Source organism: Scyliorhinus torazame, chromosome 5 (assembly GCF_047496885.1).
Source record: "Scyliorhinus torazame isolate Kashiwa2021f chromosome 5, sScyTor2.1, whole genome shotgun sequence".
Taxonomy (NCBI): domain Eukaryota; kingdom Metazoa; phylum Chordata; class Chondrichthyes; order Carcharhiniformes; family Scyliorhinidae; genus Scyliorhinus; species Scyliorhinus torazame.
This window is the reverse complement of record NC_092711.1, coordinates 173,366,003-173,392,166: the sequence shown is the minus strand read 5'-3', so window position 1 is coordinate 173,392,166 and position 26,164 is coordinate 173,366,003. Positions and strand designations below refer to the sequence as shown.

The window sequence follows — 26,164 nt, the reverse complement described above, 5'->3', positions numbered from 1 at the left end:
ACGCTGGCTGGCGAGTGTTGACAGCTGCGGGACTTCGGCCCATCGCGGGCCGGAGAATCGCCGGGGGGGAGCCCGCCGACCGGCGCAACGCGATTCCCGCCCCCGCCGATTCTCTGGTGGCGGAGAATTCGGGACCCGGCGGGGGTGAGATTCACGCCAGCCCCCGGCGATTCTCCGACCCGGCGGCGGGTCGGAGAATCGCGCCCATGATCTCCCTTTGACAAAATTATGCTAACTATCCTTGATTAATCGTTTCCTCCCCAAGTGGAGATTAACTCCATCCCTCAGAATGTTTCCAAAAGTTTCCCTACCACTTAAGTTAGAGTCACTGGCCTGTAATTACATGTTTTTTTCCTTACTTCCCTTTGTGAATAATGGTACCCCATTATCTGTCCTCCAGTCCTCTGGCAGCTCTGCTGTGGCCAGAGAAGATTTGAAAATTATTGTCTGAGCCTCTGCAATCTCCTCCCGTGCCTCTCACAGCAGCCTGGGAAATATATCAACTGGGCCTGAGGATTTAAACAAGTGACCAATTGAAGGTCAGAATGAGAAAAGAAATGGAAAGGGGAGAAAAGAAAGTGTTTTACTCACAGATGATGGAAACATGCGGAAGTTTCAGTCTGTGTGAAGCTCAATCTTCACTCAGAGCCAGAGGAGCTGTTGGACAGACAGTGGAGGAAGCTCCGTGCAGCGCTCCCAATGGGACAGTGTATACTGAGAACACCCCTCTGAGTCATAATGACGTTACAATGGAGCCCTGCCCGAATCAGCCAATAGAAATCACACTGCTCAGCGGTGACGTCTCGGGGTTCCAATGCTCAGGCTGGGCGCGCGGACACTGGAACTTCGCCCCCACCCGTCTTTCCACCTCCTCGAGACAAGGTTTCCAGGCAACTGGCTGACGGCTCCGGCCAAAGCGAGAAGCCGCTCGGTGATCTGCCCCGGCACTGCGCATGTCCAAGGGAGAGGGGAAAGTGCGCGTGTGCAGTGGACAACCCACCCTCCTTGACCTTCCTGCTGGGGTTTTGACCAATGGGAAACCGAGAGGGTCAACCAATCAGAGCGCGGGATTTGTGTGACTGGCTACTGAGCTTCGCACAGACTGAAACTTCCTCCTGTCCCCAACATAGAATTTGCAGTGCAGAAGGACGCCATTCGGCCCATTGAGTCTGTACTGGAAAGAGCATCCTACCCAAGGTCCACACCTCCACCCTATCCCCATAACCCAGTAACCCCACCTGACACTAAGGGCAATTTAGCATGGCCAATCCACCTAACCTCCACATCTTTGGACTGTGGGAGGAAACCGGAGCACCCGGAGGAAACCCACGCACACACGGGGAGAATGTGCAGACTCTGCACAGACAGTGACCCAGGCTGGGAATCGAACCTGGGACCCTGGAGCTGTGAAGCAATTGTGCTATCCACAATGCTACCATGCTGCCCACATCTGTGAGTAAAACACTTTATTTTCTCCCCCTTTCCATTTCTTTTCTCATTCAATTGGTCACTTGCAGCAACTGAAGGGAAAGGAAGTGATTCCAGGAAGAGTGCAGACTCCGGAAAGGTTGGCCCAGCGCTTTCTCTCTCTTTTTATATAAAACATTTTATTGAGGTATTTGTGATTTTGTAACAATAACAGAAGAAACAGTGTACATACAAATATAAACATAGTGCAAAGACCGTCTTCCTCCCTCACAGGTCCCACCTTTCTTACATACTAATCTGAGCTAAACCGCCTCCCCCCCACCCCCTTCTCTGCTGATGGTTAATTTTCTCTAACAAAGTCGACGAACGGCTGCCGCCTCCGGACGTACCCTGACATTGACCCTCTCAGGGCGAACGTGATTTTCTCCAGACAGAGAAAGCTAGCCATGTCAGTGAGCCAGGTCTCTGACTTCGGGGGCTTTGAGTCCCTCTAAGCTAATAGTATCCGTCTCCGGGCTACCAGGGAAGCAAAGGCCAGAATGTCTCCCTCTTTCTCCTCCAGGACTCCCGGATCCTCCGACACTCCGAAAATCGCAAACCTCTGGACTTGGTGCCACCCTTGTTTTTAACACCTTGGACATGACATCCGCAAACCCCTGCCAGAATCCCCTGAGCTTCGGGCATGTCCAGAACATATGGACATGGTTATCTGGTCCTCCCGCACACCTTCTGCACCAATCTTCTATCCCAAAGAACCTGCTCATCCGGGCCCCCCACCCACCACCACCCACATCCTAATCATGGCTATATTTGCCGCATGTAGTAATTGTTAAAGTTCGGCAGCGCCAACTCACCCTTCCCCCGGCTACGCTCCAGCATCCCCTTTTCTACTCGCGGGGTCTTGCCCGCCCATACTAAGCCAGAGATCACCTTGTTTACCCGTTTTAAAAAGTCCCGTGGAATAATGATGGGGAGACACTGAAAACAAATCTCGGGAAGACCGTCATTTTCACTGTCTGTACCCTCCCAGCCAGTGATAGCGGGAGCATGTCCCACCTTCGGAAGTCTTCCTTCATTTGGTCCACCAGTCGGGTCAAATTTAGCTTATGTAGCTGATCCCATTGCTGTGCCACCTGGATGCCTAGATACTGAACGCTTGCCCCTACCACTCTAAACGGCAACTCCCCCAGTCACCTCTCCTGCCCCCTTGCCTGGATCGCAAACATCTCACTTTTCCCCATGTTCAATTTATAAACCGAAAACCGGCCAAATTCCCTCAGAATCCTCATAATTTCTCCCATCCCCTCTCGTGGGTCAGAAACATATAGGAGCAGTTAATCTGCGTATAGCAAGACTCTGTGTTCCACCCCTCCCCAAACTAGCCCCTGGAGGCTCTCAGCCAAATTGCCAGCGGCTCTATGGCCAGCGCAAACAGCAGTGTGGAGAGGGGGCATCTCTGCCTAGTCCCCCGGTGCAGCCTTAAATAGCCCAATGTCAACCTGTTTGTCTGTACACTCACCACAGGCGCCTGATACAGCAGCCTAACCCAGCCGATGAAGCCCCGTACAAACCCAAATCGCCACAGCACCTCCCACAGATAGGTCCATTCCACCCGATCAAATGCCTTCTCTGCGTCCATTGCGACCACTACCTTTACGTTTCTTCCCTCTGGGGGCATCATGATCACATTCAACAGTCTTCTAAGGTTGGCTGCCAACTGCCTGTCCTTAACAAATCCCGTCTGGTCCACCCCAATCACATCCGGAATGCAGTCTTTGATCCTCGAGGACATAATTTTGGCTAACAGTTTGAAGTCAATATTTAATAAGGAGATTGGTCTGTAGGACCCGCACAGCTCCGGGTCCTTCTCCCGCTTCAAGATCAGTGAGATCGTAGCCTGTGACATTGTCGGGGGAAGCCCCCCTCTCTCCCTTGCCTCATTAAATGTCCTCATCGGCAGCGACCCCAGCATCCCAGAGAACATTTTATAAAACTCCACCGGGTACCCGTCCGGTCCTGGGGCTTTACCCGACTGCATGGCCTTCAGCCCTTCTGATATTTCTTCAATCTCGATGTGGGCCCCCAGCCCTTCTATCGTCCACCTTCGGGAGCCTCAGCCCCCCTAAGAATTGCCTTATCCGTTCCGGCCTGGCTGGGGGTTCCGACTCATATAGCGTGTTATAAAACTCCTTAAATACCTTATTAACCCCTGCTGACCAACTTCTGGTCTCTGTTCTTCATTTTCCCAATCTCCCTGGCTGCCTCCCTCTTTCTGAGCTGCTGCGCAAGCTTTCTGCTGGCCTTCTCTCCATATTCATATATCGCCCCCCTCACCTTCCTCAGCTGCTCCACCGCCTTCCCTGTAGTTAGCAAACCAAACTCTGCCTGTAGCCTCCGTCATTCCCTTAAAAGCCCTGCCTCTGGGGTCTCTGCATAATCTCCTGTCAACCTAAAGTATTTCCTCTATCAGTCGATCCGTCTCTGCTCTATCTACCTTCTCCCTGTGGGCCCATATCAAAATCAGCTCCCCTCTGACCACCGCCTTCAGTGCCTCCCAGACCATTGCTGCCGAGACTTCCCCCGTGTCATTAACTTCCAGATAGTTCTGGATGCATGTCCTCACCCGCCCGCACACCTCCTCATCCGCTAACAGTCCAACATTCAATCTCCAATGCGAACGCTGGCCACACTCCTTGCTCACCTGTATGTCCAGCCAGTGCAGGGCATGATCCGAGACCGTGATCACTGAGTACTCAGTGTCCATTATCCCCCTTAGTAAAACCCGGTTCAAGGTGAAAAAGTCGATCCGGGAGTACACTTTATGTACGTGTGTGTAGAAAGAGAACTCCTTCACTCTCGGCCGCACAAACCTCCATGGGTCCATAAGACCATAAGACATAGGAGCGGAAGTAAGGCCATTCAGCCCATCGAGTCCACTCCACCATTCAATCATGGCTGATTTCAACTCCATTTACCCGCTCTCTCTCCGTAGCCCTTAATTCCTCGAGAAATCAAGAATTTATCAACTTCTGTCTTAAAGACACTCAACGTCCCGGCCTCCACCGCCCTCTGTGGCAATGAATTCCACAGACCCACCACTCTCTGGCTGAAGAAATTTCTCCTCATCTCTGTTCTAAAGTGACTCCCTTTTATTCTAAGGCTGTGCCCCCGGGTCCTAGTCTCCCCCGCTATTGGAAACAACATCCCTACGTCCACCCTATCTAAGCCATTCATTATCTTGTAAGTTTCTATTAGATCTCCCCTCAACCTCCTAAACTCCAATGAATATAATCCCAGGATCCTCAGACGTTCATCGCATGTTAGGCCTACCATTCCTGGGATCATCCGTGTGAATCTCCGCTGGACCCGCTCCAGTGCCAGTATGTCCTTCCTGAGGTGTGGGGCCCAAAATTGCTCACAGTATTCTAAATGGGACCTAACTAATGCTTTATAAAGCTTCAGAAGTACACCCCTGCTTTTATATTCCAAGCCTCTTGAGATAAATGACAACATTGCATTTGCTTTCTTAATTGCGGACTCAACCTGCAAATTTACCTTTAGAGAATCCTGGGACTAGCACTCCCAAGTCCCTTTGCACTTCAGCATTATGAATTTTGTCACCGTTTAGAAAATAGTCCATGCCTTTACTCTTTTTTCCAAAGTGCAAGACCTCGCACTTGCCCACGTTGAATTTCATCAGCCATTTCTTGGACCACTCTCCTAAACTGTCTAAATCTTTCTGCAGCCTCCCCACCTCCTCAATACTACCTGCCTCGCCACCTATCTTTGTATCACTCTCCCCATCTGCTCCATAAACCCCTCTAGCTCCTTTGCCATTGCTGGCACCCTGCCGTCCTTGAGCTCGACCGGTCTAGCCTTGGGTCAATGACTGTGTTGAAGTCCCCCCACCCCCATGACCAGTCCATGCGTCCAGGTCCGGGATCTTCCCAACATCCTCCTTATAAACTCCACATCATCTTAGTTTGGCGCGTAGACATTCACGAGTACCCAGGAATGGCAGTCCTTCCAGCTTCCCATTAACCATGATGTACCGACCTCCCATATCCACAACTATTCTTCCCACCTCGATTGACACTCGCTTATTAATTAGAATCGCGACCCCTCTAGTCTTAGAGTCCAGCCCCGAATGCAATACCTGCGAGTCTCACCCCTTCCTTAGTCTAGTCTGATTGATTACCCTAAGATGCGTCTCCTGTAACATTGCCACATCCGCCTTCAATCCCCTCGCGTGATCACGTGTGCCCTCTTAACTGGCCCATTAAGCCCTCTAATGTTCCACGTGATCAGACTGGTGGAGGTGCTTCCCTTCCCTCCGCCCCCCTTCCCCCCCCACCGATCAGCCATCACCTTTCTTAGGCCAGTGTCCAGCTTGCACCCCGCGAACCCGCAGGCCCACCCCCAGGCAGCTTCCGTCCGCGACCTCCCTTTTGTCCCCCAGCAACAGTCCCTCCCCCATCAGCAGAGCAATTCCCCCCTCCCCCCAGTAACAGCATAGTAAAAACAGCCCCCTTCAACAAGCATAACATCTGCTCACCCACATCCCACTGCGCTTCCATGAGCCAGCCAGCCCAGCTAGCTTGGCAGCACCAGCCCATGGCACCAAACATTTTCCCACCTATTGTTCCCCCCCCCCCCCCCCCCCCCCCATCCCGCTCGGATACACATATGCAAGAGAAAAAACATTCCCAGCCCAATTATCCGAAAGAAACAAAAAGACAAGAAAGGCCCCACATTGAAAATTCACACCTCCATCCCCCACCAGTACAAATGCAAACTTTAACTTACAAAAATACGCAGCAGCTCCAGGATCGATACAGAAGGCATTACAAATCTAGTGCAAAAACAAAAGTATTTTTAACGTGAACACTGCAGCAAAGTTCAAACACCTCAGGCCCTGCCAGCCCTTTGCCGATGACATTCATGTCCTGTAGATTTGAGCAGTTCTGCAAGATCTTGATGTGACGTTTGTTGAGATTTGTGTCTGCAAATCATCGCTTCCTCTATCCTGCAAAAGGAGTTTACAAATGTTATCACTGACAGTACAGGATAGAAATTCAGAACAAACAATTCAATTTCCTATAGAACTCTTTTCTTCTTTCATTCCCCAAAAGTTGACCATCTCCATCCCAAAAACTCACCCCGCCCCATTCAGTTCTCAATCTGCTGTACCTAGTATACACCCTCCCAATTCTCCTCAATGTGCTAATTCATACTGATCAACAAATCCATGCCGACTGAAAATTTTATACAATGTACAATACTGAATTACGTGACACATGAGTGAGGAGAGGAAGAACCTACTTTGGGCAGAACATAATCATGTCCTGGAACTTATTGCCTAAGGTTGACAAAGTGAAGATGATCAATGAGTTTCAAGTGAAATTCGATAGGTGATTGAAGGAGAAATACTGCAGGAGAATGGGGATATAGAGGCTGGTTTAGCACAGGACTAAATCGCTGGCTTTGAAAGCAGACTAAGGCAGGGCAGCAGCACGGTTCAATTCCCGTACCAGCCTCCCCGAACAGGCGCCGGAATGTGGCGACTAGGGGCTTTTCACAGTAACTTCATTTGAGGCCTACTTGTGACAATAAGCGATTTTCATTTCATTTCATTTTTCATATAGAGGGTGAATGGGACTGACTGACTGACTGACTGCATTGGTACAGACTCGAGTTACCAAAGGGACTCCTTCTCTGTCTAAATGCCTCTATGCTTGGAAATAAATTGAAAGGTAGAATGAGAAAAGAAATGGAAAGAAGGAGAAAAGAATGGCTAGCACAGTAGTTGGCACTGCTGCCTCACAACGCCAGTGTCCCAGGTTCAATTCCAGCCTTGGGTGACACAGTCCAAAGATGTGTAGGTCAGGTCGATTGGCCATGCTAAATTGTCCCTTAATGTCCAAAGGCTAGGAGGAGTTACGGGGATTGGGCGGGGTTTGGGGCCGAGGAAGGGTGGCCTTAGCAGAGGGTCGGTGCGGACGTGATCGGCCGAATGGCCTCCGTCTGCACAAAGGGATTCTATGATTTAAAAATACAACACTTTACTAAAGAAGAAAATAATGCTACGAGGAGAACCATGAATAAAAAGTACATTATAACACACATCAATGCCCCATGGTAGCAAAATGTCCATTTAAATATCAGCCATCTCCTGGGGAAACATTGATTTCCTCCCAGATGTTTCACAGAGGAGGAAGTTTCAACCTCCAGCTCATTGAAACGTCACAATGGAGCACTACCTCAATCAGCCAGTAGGAATCACTCTGTTCCTCGGTGACGTCTCCGGGTTCCAGTGCGCAGGCTCGACGCGCGGTCACGCGAGCCCCGCCCCCACCCGTTGTTGCCCCTCCCCGGACATCTCCACGAGACAAGGCTTCCAGGCAACCAGCTGACGGCCAGAGCGAGAAGCCGCTCGGTGTTCTCCCCGGCCCTGCCCATGTCTAAGGGAGAGGCGTTGCGCATGCGCGGGGAACACCTTTCTGCTGAGGTATTGACCAAAGAGAGGAGTACCGGAAGGATTCTGACCCAGCAGCCAATCAGAACGTGGGTTCTGTGCAATTGAAGGTTGAAGTTCACGCAGACGGAAACGTCCTCCTGTCTCCAACATCTGTGAGTAAAACACTTTCTTTTCTCCCCCTTTCCATTTATTTTCTCATTCTGACCTTCATTTGGTCACTTGCAGCAACTGAAGGGAAAGGAAGTGAATCCAGGGAGGGTGCAGACTCTGCAAAGCTTGGCCCAGGTATTTCTCTCTCTCTCAAAGACATTGACATCCTTTGCTCCCTCAGCTTGACACATTTATTTGTCTGGCTAAAAGGATGGTCTCTTTCCTAATGTTCACAATTAAAGTGCTGGTTTTCCCAGGAGATGGCTGACATTTAATATCGACAGAGCGATATCTGATGTTGTTATGTGGTACACATTCATAGAATCCCTAAAGTGCAGAAGGAGGACATCCAGTCCATCGAGTTTGCACCGTCCCTCCCAAAGAGCACCCTACCCAGGCCCAGTCCCCCACCCACTCCCCATAACCTCATACAACCGTTGGACACTAAGGGGCAATTTAGCATGGCCGATCCACCTAACCTGCACATCTTTGGATATATGAGATATATTATTTATGGTTATGGATAATGTACATTTATTAGTATTTCTAGTCTTATAATATAGTATTGTAACTGTTAATTATTTCCAGTCATAGATTCATTACAGTACAGAAAGCCCCCATTCAACAGCTCCAATTGGTTTGTTATGTAACCCTGCAAGTGCATTTCCTTGCAGTGCACATGCAATTATATTTTGAAATTATTGATCATATCTAAATGTTTACCCTCATAGGCAGCAAGTTCAAAGTCAAATAAATCGCTGCCTAAGTAGATATCTTTCTCACAAATCCCTGTACCTTCACCAACTGAAACAGGACTCGGTGACCATGAATCTGTCAATCAGTTTGAATCAGCACCTTCAAGAGAATTGGGAGGATGAATATTAGATTCAGCAAAGTGAGAATGGAGGGATTATGTGGGCCGGAGATTTACAGCTTTTGGGGAATGAGAGGAAAGACTTCCATAGAAACTGGAATTGTCTGTTTTGAATTTCTATCCTTTACTGACGGTGCTAACTTTTGTAAACTCCTTTTACAGTATACCAGAAGTTGGATATCCTATAGACACAATTCTCCAAACAAATGTCATGTGAGTATTTGACAGAGTCACTTGATTCATCAGGCCCTGAATATCTTCAACCTTTGAATCTAGAAGGAGAAATATTTGTTTGTTCTGTCTGCTTTAAACAATTTCAAACATCAGTGCACTGACTGTGGAAAGAGCTTACACCATTTACACAAGCTGAAATATCATCACACCATTCAGTGAGGAGAGACCATACCCATGTTCTCTGTGTGGACAAGGCTTCAACTGAATGTTCAGCTTGAAAAATCGCAAGGATACCTGCACCATGGAGAAACCGTGGAAATGTGGTGATTGTGGGAAGGGATTTCGTGCCCCTTCTGATCTGGAGATTCATCGACGCAGCCACACTGGGGAGAGGCCGTTCACCTGCTCTGTGTGCGCGAAGGGGTTCAGTAGGTCATCCATCTTGCAGACGCACCAGCGAGTTCACAGCGGAGAGAGGCGGTTCACCTGCCCTGACTGTGGGAAAGGATTCACTCATTCATGGAACCTGCAGACACACCAGCGAGTTCACACTGGAGAGAGGCCATTCACCTGTTCTGAGTGTGGGAAGGGGTTCAGTCGGTTGTCCAGCCTTCAGATACACCGGCGAGTTCACACCGGGGAGAGGCTGTTCTCCTGTTCTGCATGTGGGAAGGGATTCACTGATCCATCCAACCTGTGGAAGCACCAGCGAGTTCACACAGGGGAGAAGCCTTTCACCTGCTCCAAGTGTGGGAAGGGATTCTGTGATTCATCACATCTGCTGGCACACCAGCGAGTTCACACTGGCGAGAGGCCATTCATTTGCTCTCAGTGTGGGAAGGGATTCACTCAGTTCTCAAACCTACTCACACATCGGCGACTTCACACCGGGGAGAGGCCATTCACCTGCCCGGAGTGTGAGAAGGGATTCACTCAGTTAATATGCCTGCAGAAACACCAACGAGTTCACAAGTGATTAGAGGTGTTCGATTATGCTGTTAATCACATCCAGGATGAACCATGTTCATTCTGTCAGTTAATGAATAGGGAGAGTCAGAGGGCTTCTTGCAGTTGGACTGACCAGTCTCACAACTTTGCTTCAAATGGTTTGATGTACTTTGCGACTTATAGCAAAAATATAGCTACATGTTTCACATGGATCACCGAATCAAGGGATATTTTGAAGACAGAATATACTGACTGTGCTTTTATGTTTGGAACCTCCCAATTGTGCCACATTGGCATGGAGATGGTCTGTGGGGATTCGGAAGGTTCTTTTGTTTAATTTATCTGGGTGTTTCTCACAGAAGATTATTGCTGATTTGGTCCTGTGTAATTTACAGTTCATTTGCAGTTTGTGCAAGAGAAGAGGAGGCTGGATGATTTTCCTAGCTTGGAGCTCGAAACCTTCGGTGGTCCCCACGCTGAAAGACAGTGAGCCGAAGGCGGTCAGCTTGAACAGTGAGCTTGGAAAGAGGTGTGAAGCAGCTGCAGGATCTGACAGGGGAGGCAGTCAGTCTGTGCAAGAAGGCAGTGGAACATATAAAATAGAGGGGAGGCAGTGGCATATTGGTATTGTCACTGGGCTAGTAATCCAGAGACCCAGATAATGCCCTGGGGACTCGGGTTCAAATCCACAGCAGATGAGCACATTTGATTGCAATAAAAAAAAGTGTGGAATTAAAAGTTGAATGATGACCATGAAATCATTGTCAGTTGTTGTAAAAACCCCCACCTGGTTTACTAATGTCCTTCAGGGAAGGAAATCTGCTGTCCTTAACCGGTCTGGCCTACATGTGACTCCAGACCCAAGCAACGTGATTGACTCTTTTTTTTTCTAAATAAATTTAGAGTGCCCAATTCATATTTTTTTTCCAATTAAGGGTCAATTTAGCGTGGCCAATCCACCTAGCTTGCACATCTTTTGGTTGTGGGGGCGAAACCCACGCAAACACGGGGAGAATGTGCAAACTCCACACGGACAGTGACCCAGAGCCGCGATCGAACCTGGCACCTCGGCGCCATGATGCCGCAGTGCTAACCCACTGCGCCACCGTGCTGCCCTACGTGATTGACTCTTAAAATGTCCTCTGAAATGACCTAGCAAGCCACTCAGTTCAAGAGTAATTAGGGATGGGCAATAAATGCTGGCTCAGCCAGTGATGCCCAATCCTATGATCGAATAAAAATAAACATACAAACTAGGAGTTTGGCCACGAGAGTCTGTTCCACCATTCATCTGATCTGATTTTAACGTCAACTCCACATTCCTGCTGCCCCTGTTCATCCTCTTGCTGGTCAAGAATTTATCCAGCTCTGCCTTCAAAATATTCAAAGACTCTGCTTCCACTGCCCTTTGAGGAAAAGAGTTCCAAAGATTCACAACCCTCTGAGAGAGAAAAAGGTTCTCCTCATCTCTGTCTTAAATGATCGATAACTTATTTTTAAACAGCCCACATCCACCGATGAAAACCCCTCAGGATCTTAAATATTTGATCAACTCACCTCTTACTTTTCTAGATTCCAGTGGATACAATCGGAACCTGTCCAACCTTTCCTCATGAGACAAGCCGCCCATTCTTCTGAATTGCTTGTAAACCATTTCCATCTTTCCTTAAATAAGGAGACCGATACTGTCCACAGTGCTCCAGGTGTGGTCTCACCAGTGCCCTGTATAACTGAAGCACAACCTCCCTACTCTTGTAATCCAGTCTCCTTGCAATAAACAATATTCTGTTAGCTTTCCTAATTACTTGGAATCCTCACAGCGAGAAAATGTATTTAAAATGTATTTATTTATTTAAGGGGAAGTTATGGTGTTTTATTGTTCAATATACAATTGAAAATATTTTAATGCATCAGGTGATCTTCAAGCTGGTGCCATTGAAATTAAAATGAAAAATGAAATGAAAATCGCTTATTGTCACAAGTAGGCTTCAAATGAAGTTGTTGTGAAAAGCCCCTAGTCGCCACATTCCGGCGCCTGTTTGCGGAGGCTGTTACGGGAATTGAACTGTGCTGCTGGCGTGCTGTGGTCTGCTTGCAAAGCCAGCGATTTAGCCCTGTGCTAAACAGCCCCAAATGGATGGAGGGAAAGGAAAATGTTTTTAAAAATAATTAAAATGTTGCATTGTGAAGATATGGTATTATCAGGAAAACTCTTTTAAAGGTTACATTTTAAAACTTTGGACTGAATTTTGTGAGGAACCCACCTTTGATAGAAATTGAGTGTGGGACATTCTCCCTCCTGAAGCAAGATTAACCCGAGGCTGGGAAGGTGGCGTTCTTCATAAAGCGCGGGTCAATATACCCATCAACACGGGTCCAGTGGAGGACACCTGGACAGCAAAGAGAAGCTTTGTATATCCAAGTTAACAAAGAACTGCTGTTGCCGGGCGAAAGACTTTTCCTGGTTGGTTAACAAACTCCAGGCCTGAGAGAAGTATTCTGTGAACATTTTTATTATTTAAAACTCTCGGGACAGAGAGTGTGCACCTCGGCAGCCGGCTGCAAGAAGAAGTCTCTCTCTTCCTCCCACCTTTGTGTTACATTCGGTCTCGAGTGAGTTCATCTTTCATCCGAAATGTCTCATCAGAATAACTCCCCTTTTTTTTGAAAGTCTGTAAAAGTGTGATAAATAAAAGTCATCAACGCCTGTTTCACCATAAATAGAACTTCCAACTCTAACCTGACAGAATTTAGTCAGATCAGCAGCACCAAGATCCTTCCGAGTTTTATCCTTTTAAATGAATGTTCTCAGGCCCCAGCTTCTGCAGGTGACTGTTATGTTTTTTGTTTGTGTGAGAGTGTCATGGGAATATACCTTTAAGAAATAGGTGTTGGATTGTATCATGGGAATGAAACTTTAAGAAATGGGTGTTTACGAACTAGCTGCAGTGATGTCATTGTGTGGGTGGAGCTGGGTTGTGTCTCTGACTTTCACTTTCTTTCGTTTTGAGCTGGAAGCTGTTTGTGGCTTTGTGTCTTACCTTCGTTTTAGGCAGTTGAAAGCTGAATCAGACCAGGAAGGTTCATTTTGTGTCTCTCTCTCTATGTTAAAAGGTACCCAGATCACTTGATAATTTAAAAGTGATAACTGTCTTGTGTAAAGAATTTAGACCTACTGCTTTGTTAAAAGGGGGGTTTGGCTGATGGATGTTATTAGGAAAGTTTTTAAGGGTTACATATAGAGTACCGTGTCTGCGGGGGTATTTGTGTTTGTAGTTGATAAAATGTTTACTGTGTGTTTATAAAATGTGAACTGAATTCATAGAATAAACATTGTTTTGTTTAAAAATACTTAAAGTCTCTGTTGCATCACACCTGGAAAGTGGGCCCTTGTGCTCCTCATAACCAAAATCTAATAAAAGTTGTGGGTCAGGAATGTAGGAATCTGTAATTTATGGGATCTTAACTTGTCGAACTACGCCAAGTTTGGGGGAGATTAGTTGATGAATCAATAGTCCTGGCGCAATACGACAAGTTGTAAGATTTGTAATATTTGTGGACTATGCCAAGTTGTTCGATTCCTTGTATTATTCGACTGTGTAAAGTTGAAGGAATTTATATCATTTCTGCTATTCGGTTATCAGTAGCACTTTGCGAATACTGGAACTCAGCAGAAATTTCAGTTAAAACTTCTCAGGTGCCAAAAATAATTGTTTTATTTGTAGTTGCTTTATTACAATTTGAAAGTCATTTAAAAGGCAATTCGTAGACAATTCGAAGCTTTCAGAGAATTACAGACATTATCTTTTTTGCTTAGGCAGACAGCTCGAAAGTAACTTTTAAACGGTAGTCGCTTGATTACAATTTGAAAGTCATTTAAAAGGCAATTCGTAGACAATTCGAAGCTTTCAGAGAATTACAGGGATTATCTTTCTTGCTTAGGCAGACAGCTCGAAAGTAACTTTTAAATGGTCAAAGTCTGGCAATGAAACATGAAGAGAGAGAGAAATCTTCAGCTAAACTGACTAAACTAACAGAAAGACAACACAACACAGACAGAAATTAAGGACAGACAACACAAAAGACAACACACCAAAGACAACACTAAAATGGCGGGCGGAAACTTTTCAGTTATACACTTTCATATCTGTCTTAAGTCATCTAATCACACCCCAATATAATCCTAATTGGTTTGGGTTAGACTCAAACACATTTGATTTGATGGCAAGCCGTCCATCTTCAATGTGCAACATTAGCTTTTCTGACCTAGCTGTTATCTGCATTCTGAACAATGGTGCCTTCATGTTGCTATGTATTCAGTCCTTGTCCTTGACAATTAGCACAAGCAGTGTCAAATTGTCTTGCAACTGTGCTGTTTTAATGTCACACTGACTTTGAAAATATGCATTTGCCAGAACAACGGACCTCAGTAACAGTGAATTATGCTGTATAAGTGGGTATTTAAGACTGGGGCTTAATATCTATGCTTAAACAGCTATCTTTTACCTATACTAGTTGTATTCGAAATACCTGGCTTCTACAGTCAGGTAAACTCCATGACATACTTTGGAGTTTTCTAAACCCAGGCCCATAACAAGAGTGTCTGGCAGTGTACGAGTATCTGTAATTTTAGAAAAAGGGGTTAATTGTTACACTTTGAAACTACAACTTGTATGTTCACCAGCTTTATAACTTGTTTTTAAAAGAAATTATTTTACAATAAATCATTTTTTCTGTGTTTACTGAAAGAAGCCTGGGAGTAACATTATCAAATTGGCCAGTTTTGTGGGTGAGTTAGATGTTTAAATTATTGCTATGACCTGTGGAGAAGAGGGCTGAATTTAACTGTCGTAAAAACTCACCTGGTTCACGAATGTACTTCAGGAAAGGAAATCTGCCGTCCTTACCATGTGTGGCCTACATGTGACTCCAGACCCTCACAGCGAAGTGGTTGACTGCTAACTGCACCCCCCGCCCCTTCCACTGAAATGGCCGAGTAAGTCACTCAGTTCAAGGTCAATTAGGGGTGGGCAATAAATGCTGGCCGAGCCAGTGACGCCCACATCCCAAGAGCGAATTTTAAAAAATTTGAGACATTGTGTTTAGCTTAGTAATGATGATATAGTTAATGGGAGGGGATGAAGCAGTCAGGTGCTGGGCTTTTCAGTTTATTAATTCAGTTTTAGATCAGGATGTGCTCGCAGTACAGTTCAATTAAATACCTAACTGGGGATAGGCAGGAGAAGTCTTAGGCTGGCAGTTTAAACAGCAGGAGGGCTTCTTAAAACAATATGTAGACAGTCCAACTAGGGAAGGGCCGGTACTGGACCTGGTATTGGGGAATGAGCCCGGCCAGGTGGTAGACGTTTCAGTAGGGGAGCATTTCGGGAACAGTGACCACAATTCAGTAAGTTTAAGTGCTGGTGGACAAGGATAAGAGTGATCCTAGGATGAATGTGCTAAATTGGGGGAGGGCTAATTATAACAATGTTAGGCGGGAACTGAAGACCCTAGATTGGGGGCGGATGTTTGAGAGCAAATCAACATCTGACATGTGGGAGGCTTTCAAGTGTCAGTTGAAAGGAATTCAGGACCGGCATGTTCCTGTGAGGAAGAAGGATAAATACAGCAATTTTCGGGAACCTTGGATAACGAGAGATATTGTAGGCCTCGTCAAAAAGAAAAAGGAGGCATTTGTCAGGGCTAAAAGACTGGGAACAGACGAAGCCTGTGTGGAATATAAGGAAAGTAGGAAGGAACTTAAGCAAGGAGTCAGGAGGGCTAGAAGGGGTCACGAAAAGTAATTGGCAAATAGGGTTAAGGAAAATCCCAAGGCTTTTTACACGTACATAAAAAGCAAGAGGGTAGCCAGGGAAAGGGTTGGCCCACTGAAGGATTGGCAAGGGAATCTGTGTGTGGAGCCAGAGGAAATGGGCGCGGTACTATATGAATACTTTGCATCAGTATTCACCCAAGAGAAGGAATTGGTAGATGTTGAGTCTGGAGAAGGGTGTGTAGATAGCCTGGGTCACATTGAGATCCAAAAAGATGAGGTGTTGGGCGTCTTAAAAAATATTAAGGTAGATAAGTCCCCAGGGCCTGATGGATCTACCCCCAGAATACTGAAGGAGGCTGGAGAGGAAATTGCTGAGGCCTTGACAGAAATCTTTGGATCCTCACTGTCTTCAAGTGATGTCCCGGAGGACTGGAGAATAGCCAATGTTGTTCCTTTGTTTAAGAAGGGTAGCAAGGATAATCCAGGGAACTACAGGCCGGTGAGCCTTACTTCAGTGGTAGGGAAATTACTGGAGAGAATTCTTCGAGACAGGATCTACTCCCATTTGGAAGCAAATGGACGTATTAGTGAGAGGCAGCATGGTTTTGTGAAGGGGAGGTTGTGTCTCACTAACTTGATAGAGTTTTTCGAGGAGGTCACAAAGATGATTGATGCAGGTAGGGCAGTGGATGTTGTCTATATGGACTTCAGTAAGGCCTTTGACAAGGTCCCTCATGGTAGACTAGTACAAAAGGTGAAGTCACACGGGATCAGGGGTGAGCTGGCAAGGTGGATACAGAACTGGCTAGGTCATAGAAGGCAGAGAGTAGCAATGGAAGGATGCTTTTCTAATTGGAGGGCTGTGATCAGTGGTGTTCCGCAGGGATCAGTGCTGGGACCTTTGCTGTTTGTAGTATATATAAATGATTTGGAGGAAAATGTAACTGGTCTGATTAGTAAGTTTGCAGATGACACAAAGGTTGGTGGAATTGCGGATAGCGATGAGGACTGTCAGAGGATACAGCAGGATTTAGATTGTTTGGAGACTTGGGCAGAGAGATGGCAGATGGAGTTTAATCCGGACAAATGTGAGGTAACGCATTTTGGAAGGTCTAATGCAGGTAGGGAATAGACAGTGAATGGTAGAACCCTCAAGAGTATTGAAAGTCAGAGAGATCTACGAGTACAGGTCCACAGGTCACTGAACGGGGCAACACAGGTGGAGAAGGTAGTCAAGAAGGCATACGGCATGCTTGCCTTCATTGGCCGGGGCATTGAGTATAAGAATTGGCAAGTCATGTTGCAGCTGTATAGAACCTTAGTTAGGCCACACTTGGAGTATAGTATTCAACTCTAGTCGCCACACTACCAGAAGGATGTGGAGGCTTTAGAGAGGGTGCAGAAGAGATTTACCAGAATGTTGCCTGGTATGGAGGGCATTAGCTATGAGGAGCGGTTGAATAAACTTTGTTTGTTCTCACTGGAACGACGGAGGTTGAGGGGCGACCTGATAGAGGTCTACAAAATTATGAGGGGCATAGACAGAGTGGATAGTCAGAGGCTTTTCCCCAGGGTAGAGGGGTCAATTACTAGGGGGCATAGGTTTAAGGTGAGGGGGGCAAGGTTTAGAGTAGATGTACGAGGCAAGTTTTTTACGCAGAGGGTAGTGGGTGCCTGGAACTCGCTACCGGAGGAGGTGGTGGAAGCAGGGACGATAGGGACATTTAAGGGGCATCTTGACAAATACATGAATAGGATGGGAATAGAGGGATATGGACCCAGGAAGTGTAGAAGATTGTAGTTTAGTCAGGCAGCATGGTCTGCACGGGCTTGGAGGGCCGAAGGCCCTGTTCCTGTGCTGTACATTTCTTTGTTCTTTGTTCTAGTTTGAGACGGGCAAGAATCTGCAGCTGGTAGCTGAAGGATATCTCTTTCTCAAAGTGGGGTATCTATTTAGCAAGTATGTCTGGGTCTGCTAACTATTTAAAGGTGGATTTTGACCTGAGATGGGTTTGTTTGAGTGGAGATAAAGATAGCAGTTACGGGTATTGTTTAATTGTAATGTTCGTAGAATCCCTGCAGTGCAAAAGGAGGCCATTTGGCCCATCGAGTCTGCACCCACCCTATGAAAGAGCTCTCCACACCGCCCTATTCCAATAACCCTTTAACTTAACCTGCACATGGGACTTCCGGTGACGGCGGGCGGGAGGCAGCCGCACATTGGAGGGCTTCCACTCGGGAATAGAATTTTCGGGGTTTTAACACCCAGTCCGAGGGGCAACGGAGGCTGAGAAAGTTGTAAGAAATGAAGGAGTGAGGAGAAATGTCCAAGTTTGGGAAAAAAATGGCCGTGAAAAAGGGGTTAATGAAAGTCCGCCGGTGAGAGGAAAAGTCAGCGCGGGAACTGTAAGGAAAGCGGAGGCTGGGGCACCAGGGGAGGCCGCATTGCTCACACAGAAGAAATGACCAAGGTGATGGCAGTGCAACTTTGAAAACAGTTCACAAAGCACATGGAAGCGATGAAGAAGGAGATGGGGGCAGTATTGAAAGTGCTGGTGGAGGAGGAGATTGCCCCAGTGAGGTGGGCAGTATCGAGCGCAGCGGCGGAGGTGCGGGAGCAAGGTGAGACACTGAAGGAAGTGGAAGAGGCACTATTGCAACACAGTGATCAACTCACTTTTATGGGGAAGGAGCTGCAGAGGGTGATATAGACCAACAAGGGCCTGCGAGCCAAAATGGAACACCTGGAAAACGGATCCAGGCAGCAGAATCTGAGGATCGTGGGTCTGCCTGAAAGGGTGGAAGGCCTGAGGCCGACGTAGTATTTTGCCACAATGTTGGCAGAGCTATTGGGGGAGGGGGACGAACCCTCCCGATATGAACTGGATCGGGCTCATTGGTCGTGGAGGCCTATATCAAAAGTGAGTGAGCCGCCAAGAGTAGTAACTGTTTGTAACTGCATTGAATATTAGGGAGTGGGGGGGGGGGGGAGGTTGGGGGGTGGACTCTATATGTCAATGGTGACCATAGGTGATTCCTGATTCCTTTTTCTTTTTTTTTTCCTTGGGATGTTTCGTTTTATTTGTTGCTTATATTGTCAGGTGGGCTGTTGTTTGGGGGTTGGTGGGAGGATGGGATCGTTGTTGTTAATAAGGGGATTGACATTGTATTTGTTACCGTTTACTGTTTGTTGGTGGGGTGTAAATTTTGAAGAAAATGTGAAAATGGAGAATAAAAATAGTTTTTTTTAAAACTTAACCTGCACATCCCTGGACACTAAGTGCAATTTAGCACGCCCAGTCCAACTAATCTGCACATCTTTGGACTGTGGGAGGAAACTGGAGCACCCGGAGGAAACCCATGCAGACTCAGGGTGAAAGTGCAAACTCCACACAGACAGTCACCCAAGTCAGAATTGAACCCAGATCCCTGCCGTTGTGATGCAGCAGTGCTAACCACTGTACCACCATGCTGTCCTGTTCAATGGGTTTGTAAGCTATTTTCTTTGTGATGCTTAAATTTGTAATACTGTGTTTGTCATAACGTTTGTTTTAATATACCAAATCCCTATATATGCGTGAAATTACTCCTGGAATGAAGTATCATTTCCTCACAGTCTTTTAAATTAAATATTTCGGTTTCTGTCCAGTATCCTAGCAACTGTTGGGGTCTGGTCCAGGAGCATAAACCTGCCATGAAGTACAGAAAAAGCAGATCAAGCTGCCTGGACGCAGATACATCTCGAAACAGCTTCAGGACAGCAGAGAAGAAACTGCTCCTCAACAGGAAGGGAGAGACAGAGGCATCGAGAAACAGCAAAGGCTTCTGCTGTCAGTACCTGATGGACAGATTGAAAGTGCTGTGTCCACAGAACCAGAAACAAGGAACCACCTCTCGTCCAAAGATGTGCAGGTTGGGTGGATTGGCCATTCTAAATTGCCCCTAATATCCAAAATGGTTAGGTGGGGTTACTGGGTTACGGGAATAGGGTGGAGGTCTGGATTAATTATGTGGATTTTTCCAAGGGCCAGTGCAGACTCGATGGGCCGAATGGCCTCCTTCTGCATTGTAAATTCTATTTATTTATGTCCCTGTGAATCCGATTCCATCTGTTAAGCTAACCTTTGAAAGTAACCTCTGGCCATTCAACAGTGGAAGGCATCACAGTGGCGGGGGCAATCCTACACCTCAAAAATCTTCCCCTCAGACAATGCAACATGGTAGCACTGTTGCTTCACAGCACCAGGGTCCCAGGTTCGATTCCCGGCTTGGGTCACTGTCTGCGGAGTCTGCACATTCTCCCCGTGTCTGCGAGGGTTTCCTCCGGGTGCTCCGGCTTCCTCCCCCAAGTCCCGAAAAATGAGCTGTTAGATAATTTGGACATTCTGAATTCTCCCTCTGTGTACCCGAACAGGCGCTGGAATGTGGCGACTGGGTGCTTTTCAGAGTAACTTCATTCCAGTGTTAATGTAAGCCTACTTGTGATAAGAAAGATTATTATCTCAACTTCAACAATCCCCAGCTGGCACCCACAATAGAGACTGAACGGATTCTGTATTTATAAGTCTCATTTTATCTTCATCTGTAATTAATCTTTGTGTGTGTGTAAATAACCTTCCGAGCAATTACGTGAAGTAAACTAACCTTTTCTTTGTATTATAAAGGCTTTGTTGCTGGGTGATTTTATATTGACTCTCTCATTCCAAGTGTGAAATGTCCACACTCACATACACGTACATTGTTCACAGGAAACTGTGGGCAAACACCTTTTAAAGTACCGGGACACTGACATTTTATTTTCCTTCAGTTTCTCGCCTTCACTGTTAGACAAACATTCTCTGTTATCGTGTTATAATCCTGACAGCCTGATGGTGAAGTAAAAAACTGCAACCAATCTTTTCTTGATATAGATTTATTCATGGTGAAACATTACAGGTATATACATCCTGACCCCATCCTATGTCATGTCAATATGTCTCTCTCTACATGTGCTCAAGTGACCATCCAATCAAAACCTGCATATTGAACTTCGTTTGGCATAATTAACACCCACAGAGCACGAAAAATGTGTCTAATGTCAGAAAATGTGAAGTTATACACTTTGGTAGGAAGAATAAAAGAGCTGAATATTATTTAAATGGAGAAAGACTGCAGCACTGAGGGAGTTGGGGCTCCTTGCGCATAAGTCACAGAAGTCCAGCATGCAAATTCAGCAGGCCTTTATTTCCAAGATAATGGAGTATAAAAATAGGGAAGACCTGCTAAAACTATACAAGGCGTTTGTTACACCACACATGGAACACTGAACAGTTTTGGTCCCCTTATCTAAGGAGAGGTATAATGGCATTGGAGGCAGTCCAGAGAAGATTCACATGGTTGATCCCGGATATGGAGGTATTTTATGATGAGGAGAGGTTGAGTAAGTTAGGCAAGTATTCATTGGACTTTAGAAGAATGAGAGGTGACTGTTGAGACATGTAGGATTCTCAGGGGGCTTGACAAGGTCAATGCTGAGAGGGTGTTTCACCTTATAGGAGAGTCTCGGGGGGGGGGGGGGGGGCAACACGTTGGCGCAGTGGGTTAGTCCTGCAGCCTCATGGCGCCGAGGTCCCAGGTTTGATCCCAGCTCTGGGTCACTGTCTGTGTAGAATTTGCACATTCTCCCCGTGATTGCGTGGGTTTCACCCCCACAACCCAAATATGTGCAGGGTAGGTGAATTGGTAATGCTAAATTGCCCATTAATTGGAACAAATGAATTGGGTACTCTAAATTTTTATTTTTAAATAGGAGAGTTTTGGAGCAGAGGGCATAATCCCGAGTTATGGGGTCGCCCATTTAAGACAGAGAGGAGGAGGAATTTCTTCTCAGAGAGTATTAAATCTGAGGAATTCCTGACCACAGGGGCCTATAGAGGCAACACTTGTGTCTCAGCGGGCTGGATTAGTAACTGAATTGCTTCTCATGCTCGGAGCAGCTGAATGGCTTCTCCCTGGTGTGAACCCGCTGGTGTTCTAAATCTCTTCATTAAACCTCTTTATGCAGTGAGAGCAACTGAATGGTCTCTCCTCAGTGTGAATGCACTGATGGGACATCAGTTTTGCTGTACTTTTAAAAGCACTCCCACACTCAAGAGCATTTAAACGGTCTCTGTTGGTGTGAGTGACATGGTATTTTAGTGGGCTGGAGGACTGAGTGAATCCCTTCCCACATTCATTGGATGTGCACGTCCTCTCTCTAGTGTGAACAAGTTGGTGTGTCAGCAGACTGGATAACTCAGTGAATCCCTTCCCACACATGGAGCAGGAGAACGGTCTCTCCCCAGTGTGAACTCTCTAGTGTGTCTTCAGGGAGGATAACAGAATGAATCCCTTCCCACACTCTGTACAGGTGAACGGTCTCTCCCCAGTTCGACTGCATCGATGAACTTCCAGTTCAAATGCAAATCTGTATCCATTACCACAGGCCCCACATTTCCATAGTTTCTCCCGAGTGTAGAACACTGAGAACTGTCCAGGTTCTGAAGTGAGTTGAAGTCTCGTCCACACACGGAACGCGGGCACGGTCTGACCTGAGTCAGTGCATTGGAAAACTTTAAAGTCACACAATGTTTCAAATCTTTTGAAGCAGACAGAACAGAAGAACATTTCTCCTTCTAGATTCAAAGACTGATTATATTCAGGTTCCGATGAATTGAGTGACTCTGTCAGATCTTGACATGATGTTTCTGTCTGTAATTCCCCCTCTTTTAATATCCTGTAAAAGGTGTGCACAAAAGTTATCGCTCTCATTCCAGGATAGAAATTCAGAACAGACAATTCTAGTTTCAGTGGAACATTAGGTGGGATTACTGTGTAACGGGGATTGGGTGGGGGCATGGGGAGGGTGCTCGTTCAGTGGGTCGGTGCAGACTCAATAGACCGAATGGTCTCATTCTGCACTGTAGGGATTCTATTCTATGAACATTCTTTCCTCTCTCATTCTCCCAAATCTGTAAATCTCCATCCCACACACTCTCCCTCCATTCTCACTCTTGTATCTAATATTCACCCTCGCAATTCTCCTGAAGGTGCTGATTCAGACTGAGCAACAGATCCATGCTCACTGCTTCCTGTCCTGGACACAGAGACCTAAAAAGCTTCCTGCAGGCTGCCAGACAGATATATGTCTATATGCCTGGACTAAAAATGTGTTTAACATACAGACTGGATTCACTTCCTTTTCCTTCAGTTGCTGCAAATCACCAATGTCCCCCCAGAATGAGAAACGAAATGGAAAGGGGGAAACATTGATTTCCTCCCAGATGTTGCACAGAAGAGGAAGTTTTAGATCTTTTAGTTTATTGACATTTCCACAATACAAAAGGACATAGCTAAATGCAGAACAACCCCCGCCCCAGCGGTAACAGCACAGTGGTGGAAACGTGCCCAACATGTATGTGGGAAAGCATGCGTGTGAAAAGCAGTGCATGCATGTCAGCAAGAGCGGGTGTGTGTGAAGGAGTATCTGAGCAAATGTCTGCATGTACCTGTCTGTAAGTGTGTGTGTGTGAGAGAGAGAGAACGAGCAGCACAGACCATCGGAAAAGGACACTGACACGGGCACGGCGGAAGAGAGAGAGAGAGAACACCTCTCCCCTCCCAAGAGGGAATACAGTTCAGACCAAAAAAGCAATTCCATTACCCAAGAGGCCAAGGTACAGGGTAGACACAAAAAAAACACAATGGACACAATGCAAAAATCATATCAACTGAACACCAGAGACAAATACCTCCAAACAATCAATAAGAAAACAAAGCCGCCAGCACCCGAGCCAGCAAACGCTCTCCGCCCTATCCCTGATTCCAGCAGCAGCCCCACATCGGTGGAAAGGCACCCAATACATTTGTATGGGAAAGCATGTGTGTGAACATCAGTGCATGCATGGCTGTGAGAACTGTGCGTTGCCAGAGTGTATATGAGTGAATGTCTGTGCATGCCTGTCAGAGTGTGTGTGAGAGTGAGCAGCACAGTCCACCGGGAAAGGACACACAGGCGTGGAGCATGGCTGAGGAATGAGAGAGAACCTCCCTCCCCCTCACCAGCACTGCGAGCTGACCACACCCCCAGTCCACAGAAGCATGAGGGGCCGCACCTGGCAAGCACACAGCCGCTGGTAAAAAAACAATAGCAAACATACAATTCCCCACCAGTTACACGGAGACCAACATCAGTACAAAACAAAAACATCAGCACCCTGCATAGCCCCCAAACCAGGAGCAGCCACAAACACAGGTCACCATGCTGGAACGGCTGTTGCTTCCGGATGTGGAAGGGGAGGGAAGAATTGGGGATATATATACAAGTGGCTGGGGGAGCAGAGAGGCGAGCGGGTGGTGAAGATCAAGGAGAAATGGGAAGCGGAGTTGGGAGGGGAGATCAATTGGGGAGTATGGAATGAGGCACTGCGTAGGGTAAACGGGACCTCCTCTTGTGCAAGGATGAGCCTGATACAGTTTAAGGTGGTGCACAGGGTGCATATGACACAGGGGCGAATGAGTGGGTTCTTCCAGGGGGTAGCAGATAAGTGTGGAGGTGTGGGCGGGGGCCAGCGAATCACGTGTACATATTTTGGGGTTGCGAAAAATTGGGACGATTCTGGGTGGGAGTGTTCGTGGTCTTAGCCAAGATAGTGGAGGAGGAGGTGGACCCAGACCCTTTGGTGGCAATATTTTAGGTTTCAGAGAAGCTAGAGCTCATGCAGAGAAGGAAGGCCGATGTTGTGGCCTTCGCCTCTCTGATTGCACAACGGCAAATTTTGCTGGAGTGGCGGTCAGCATCGCCACCGGGGATGGCAGCTTGGTTGGGTGACCTGTATGACTTCCTGCGGTTAGAAGATATAAAGTATGAGTTAATGGGCTCTTATGAGGAAAGGTGGGGGATGTTTGTGACTATGTGTGAGGGGCTCTTTGTCGGGGGGGTGGGGGGGGGATGAAAATGGTGGAAAATCTGTACAGACTGTATAGTTGATTGCTGGGAAGCATGTTTTCCGGGGTGTTTATTTTCTGTAACCTGCTTTGATACATGTTTGTAATAAAATACATTAAAAACAAACAAACACAGGAGTCACCAGTAGGTTATGAGATACCCTGATAAGACCTCAAGAGTTACACAGTCAATTGGGCCGCTGTCTTGCCTCTCCCACAGTACCAGAATCTGGTCTCCCGACACTGTCCAGTTCAAAGACTGCAAGAGTGAGCTCTCCTCCACCTTCAGCCCGGCAGCATGCCAACAAAAATCCGCCCCTTCCAGCAGGCTCCTCCTCCCCTTCATCAAATTGGTAGCAGGCTTGTACTCCCTTGCCCCAGTCCTGGCTGCAGTCAGAAAAAGGCAGTCACCATACAAAACACCAGGTCTGGAAACAGTGTTACAGCCAAAACAGCGCACACCGAGCCATGCTACAGGCTTCAATACTCTACAACCCACGACAATGTAGCTGGACAAATGGATAACTGCCGCATCACAGTGACATGAGGAAACCAATTACAGAAGAAACAAATACATAGTGAACAGGGCCCTCAGATTCGTTGTCCCCTCGCACTCGGCACGATGTTGGTCAGTGTGCCCTCGCCCTCAGTATGGCTTTGCGCTCGGTGTGCGCTCATGCTCGGTATGGCTTCGTGCTCAGTGTGCCCTCACGCTCGGTGTGCACTTGCCTTCGCATTGGTGTGCAGACGCATTGGTGTCCCCTCGCACTCGCACTCCTCCCTCCTGCATTTCTCCTGCTGCTTTCCCCCCAATCCTTCTCCCCTGAAGGTACTGACTCTCGGGTTCAGTTTCACTCTCACCTATTGCTCTCCCCAATATGTCACCCAGGTGCCTAAATTTTTCCACCTGAAGTTAACAAATTGTTTTGCTAAGGAGGGGCGTCACAATCAAATCCAGTGACTGCCGATATGTACTTTGTGTCAGGGTGAGGTGACTGCGCTCCCCACCCCAGTTTTCATCCCAGTCCCATGAGTTTGGTGACTGGTCTCCGGATGAGTAATGGCGTTCGTAGCTCCCAGGCTGCCCTGCGCTGGGGAAACCGCTCTATCCGCTGCGCGGGCGGGCGGCTCGGGAGTGCGCATGTCCAAGGGAGGGGGAAGCTGCTCACATGCGGGAAAGAGCCCTCCCCTGTATTGGATTGGATTTGTTTATTGTCACGTGTACCGAGGTACAGTGAAGAGTATTTTTCTGCGAGCAGCTCAACAGATCATTAAGTACATGAGAAGAAAAGGGAATAAAAGAAAATACATAATAGGGCAACACAACATTTACAATGTAACTACAAAAGCACTGGCATCGGATGAAGCATAC

General features: G+C 47.0%; 2 protein-coding genes across 2 annotated transcripts in view; one reads left to right on the top strand and one right to left on the bottom strand.

The window, feature by feature from the left end:
- LOC140418048 (uncharacterized) overlaps positions 1–26,164 on the bottom strand; it is a gene marked incomplete at its 5' end in the record, with an annotated part of 74,643 nt that overhangs the window by 4,581 nt on the left and 43,898 nt on the right. The window lies entirely within an intron of this gene.
- On the top strand, positions 7,482–13,403 carry LOC140422344 (uncharacterized). Its single transcript, XM_072507381.1, has 2 exons — positions 7,482–8,058; positions 9,093–13,403. The coding sequence occupies exon 2, from the start codon at positions 9,370–9,372 to the stop codon at positions 10,078–10,080; it is 711 nt and encodes a 236-aa protein (XP_072363482.1). The 5' UTR covers positions 7,482–8,058; positions 9,093–9,369; the 3' UTR covers positions 10,081–13,403.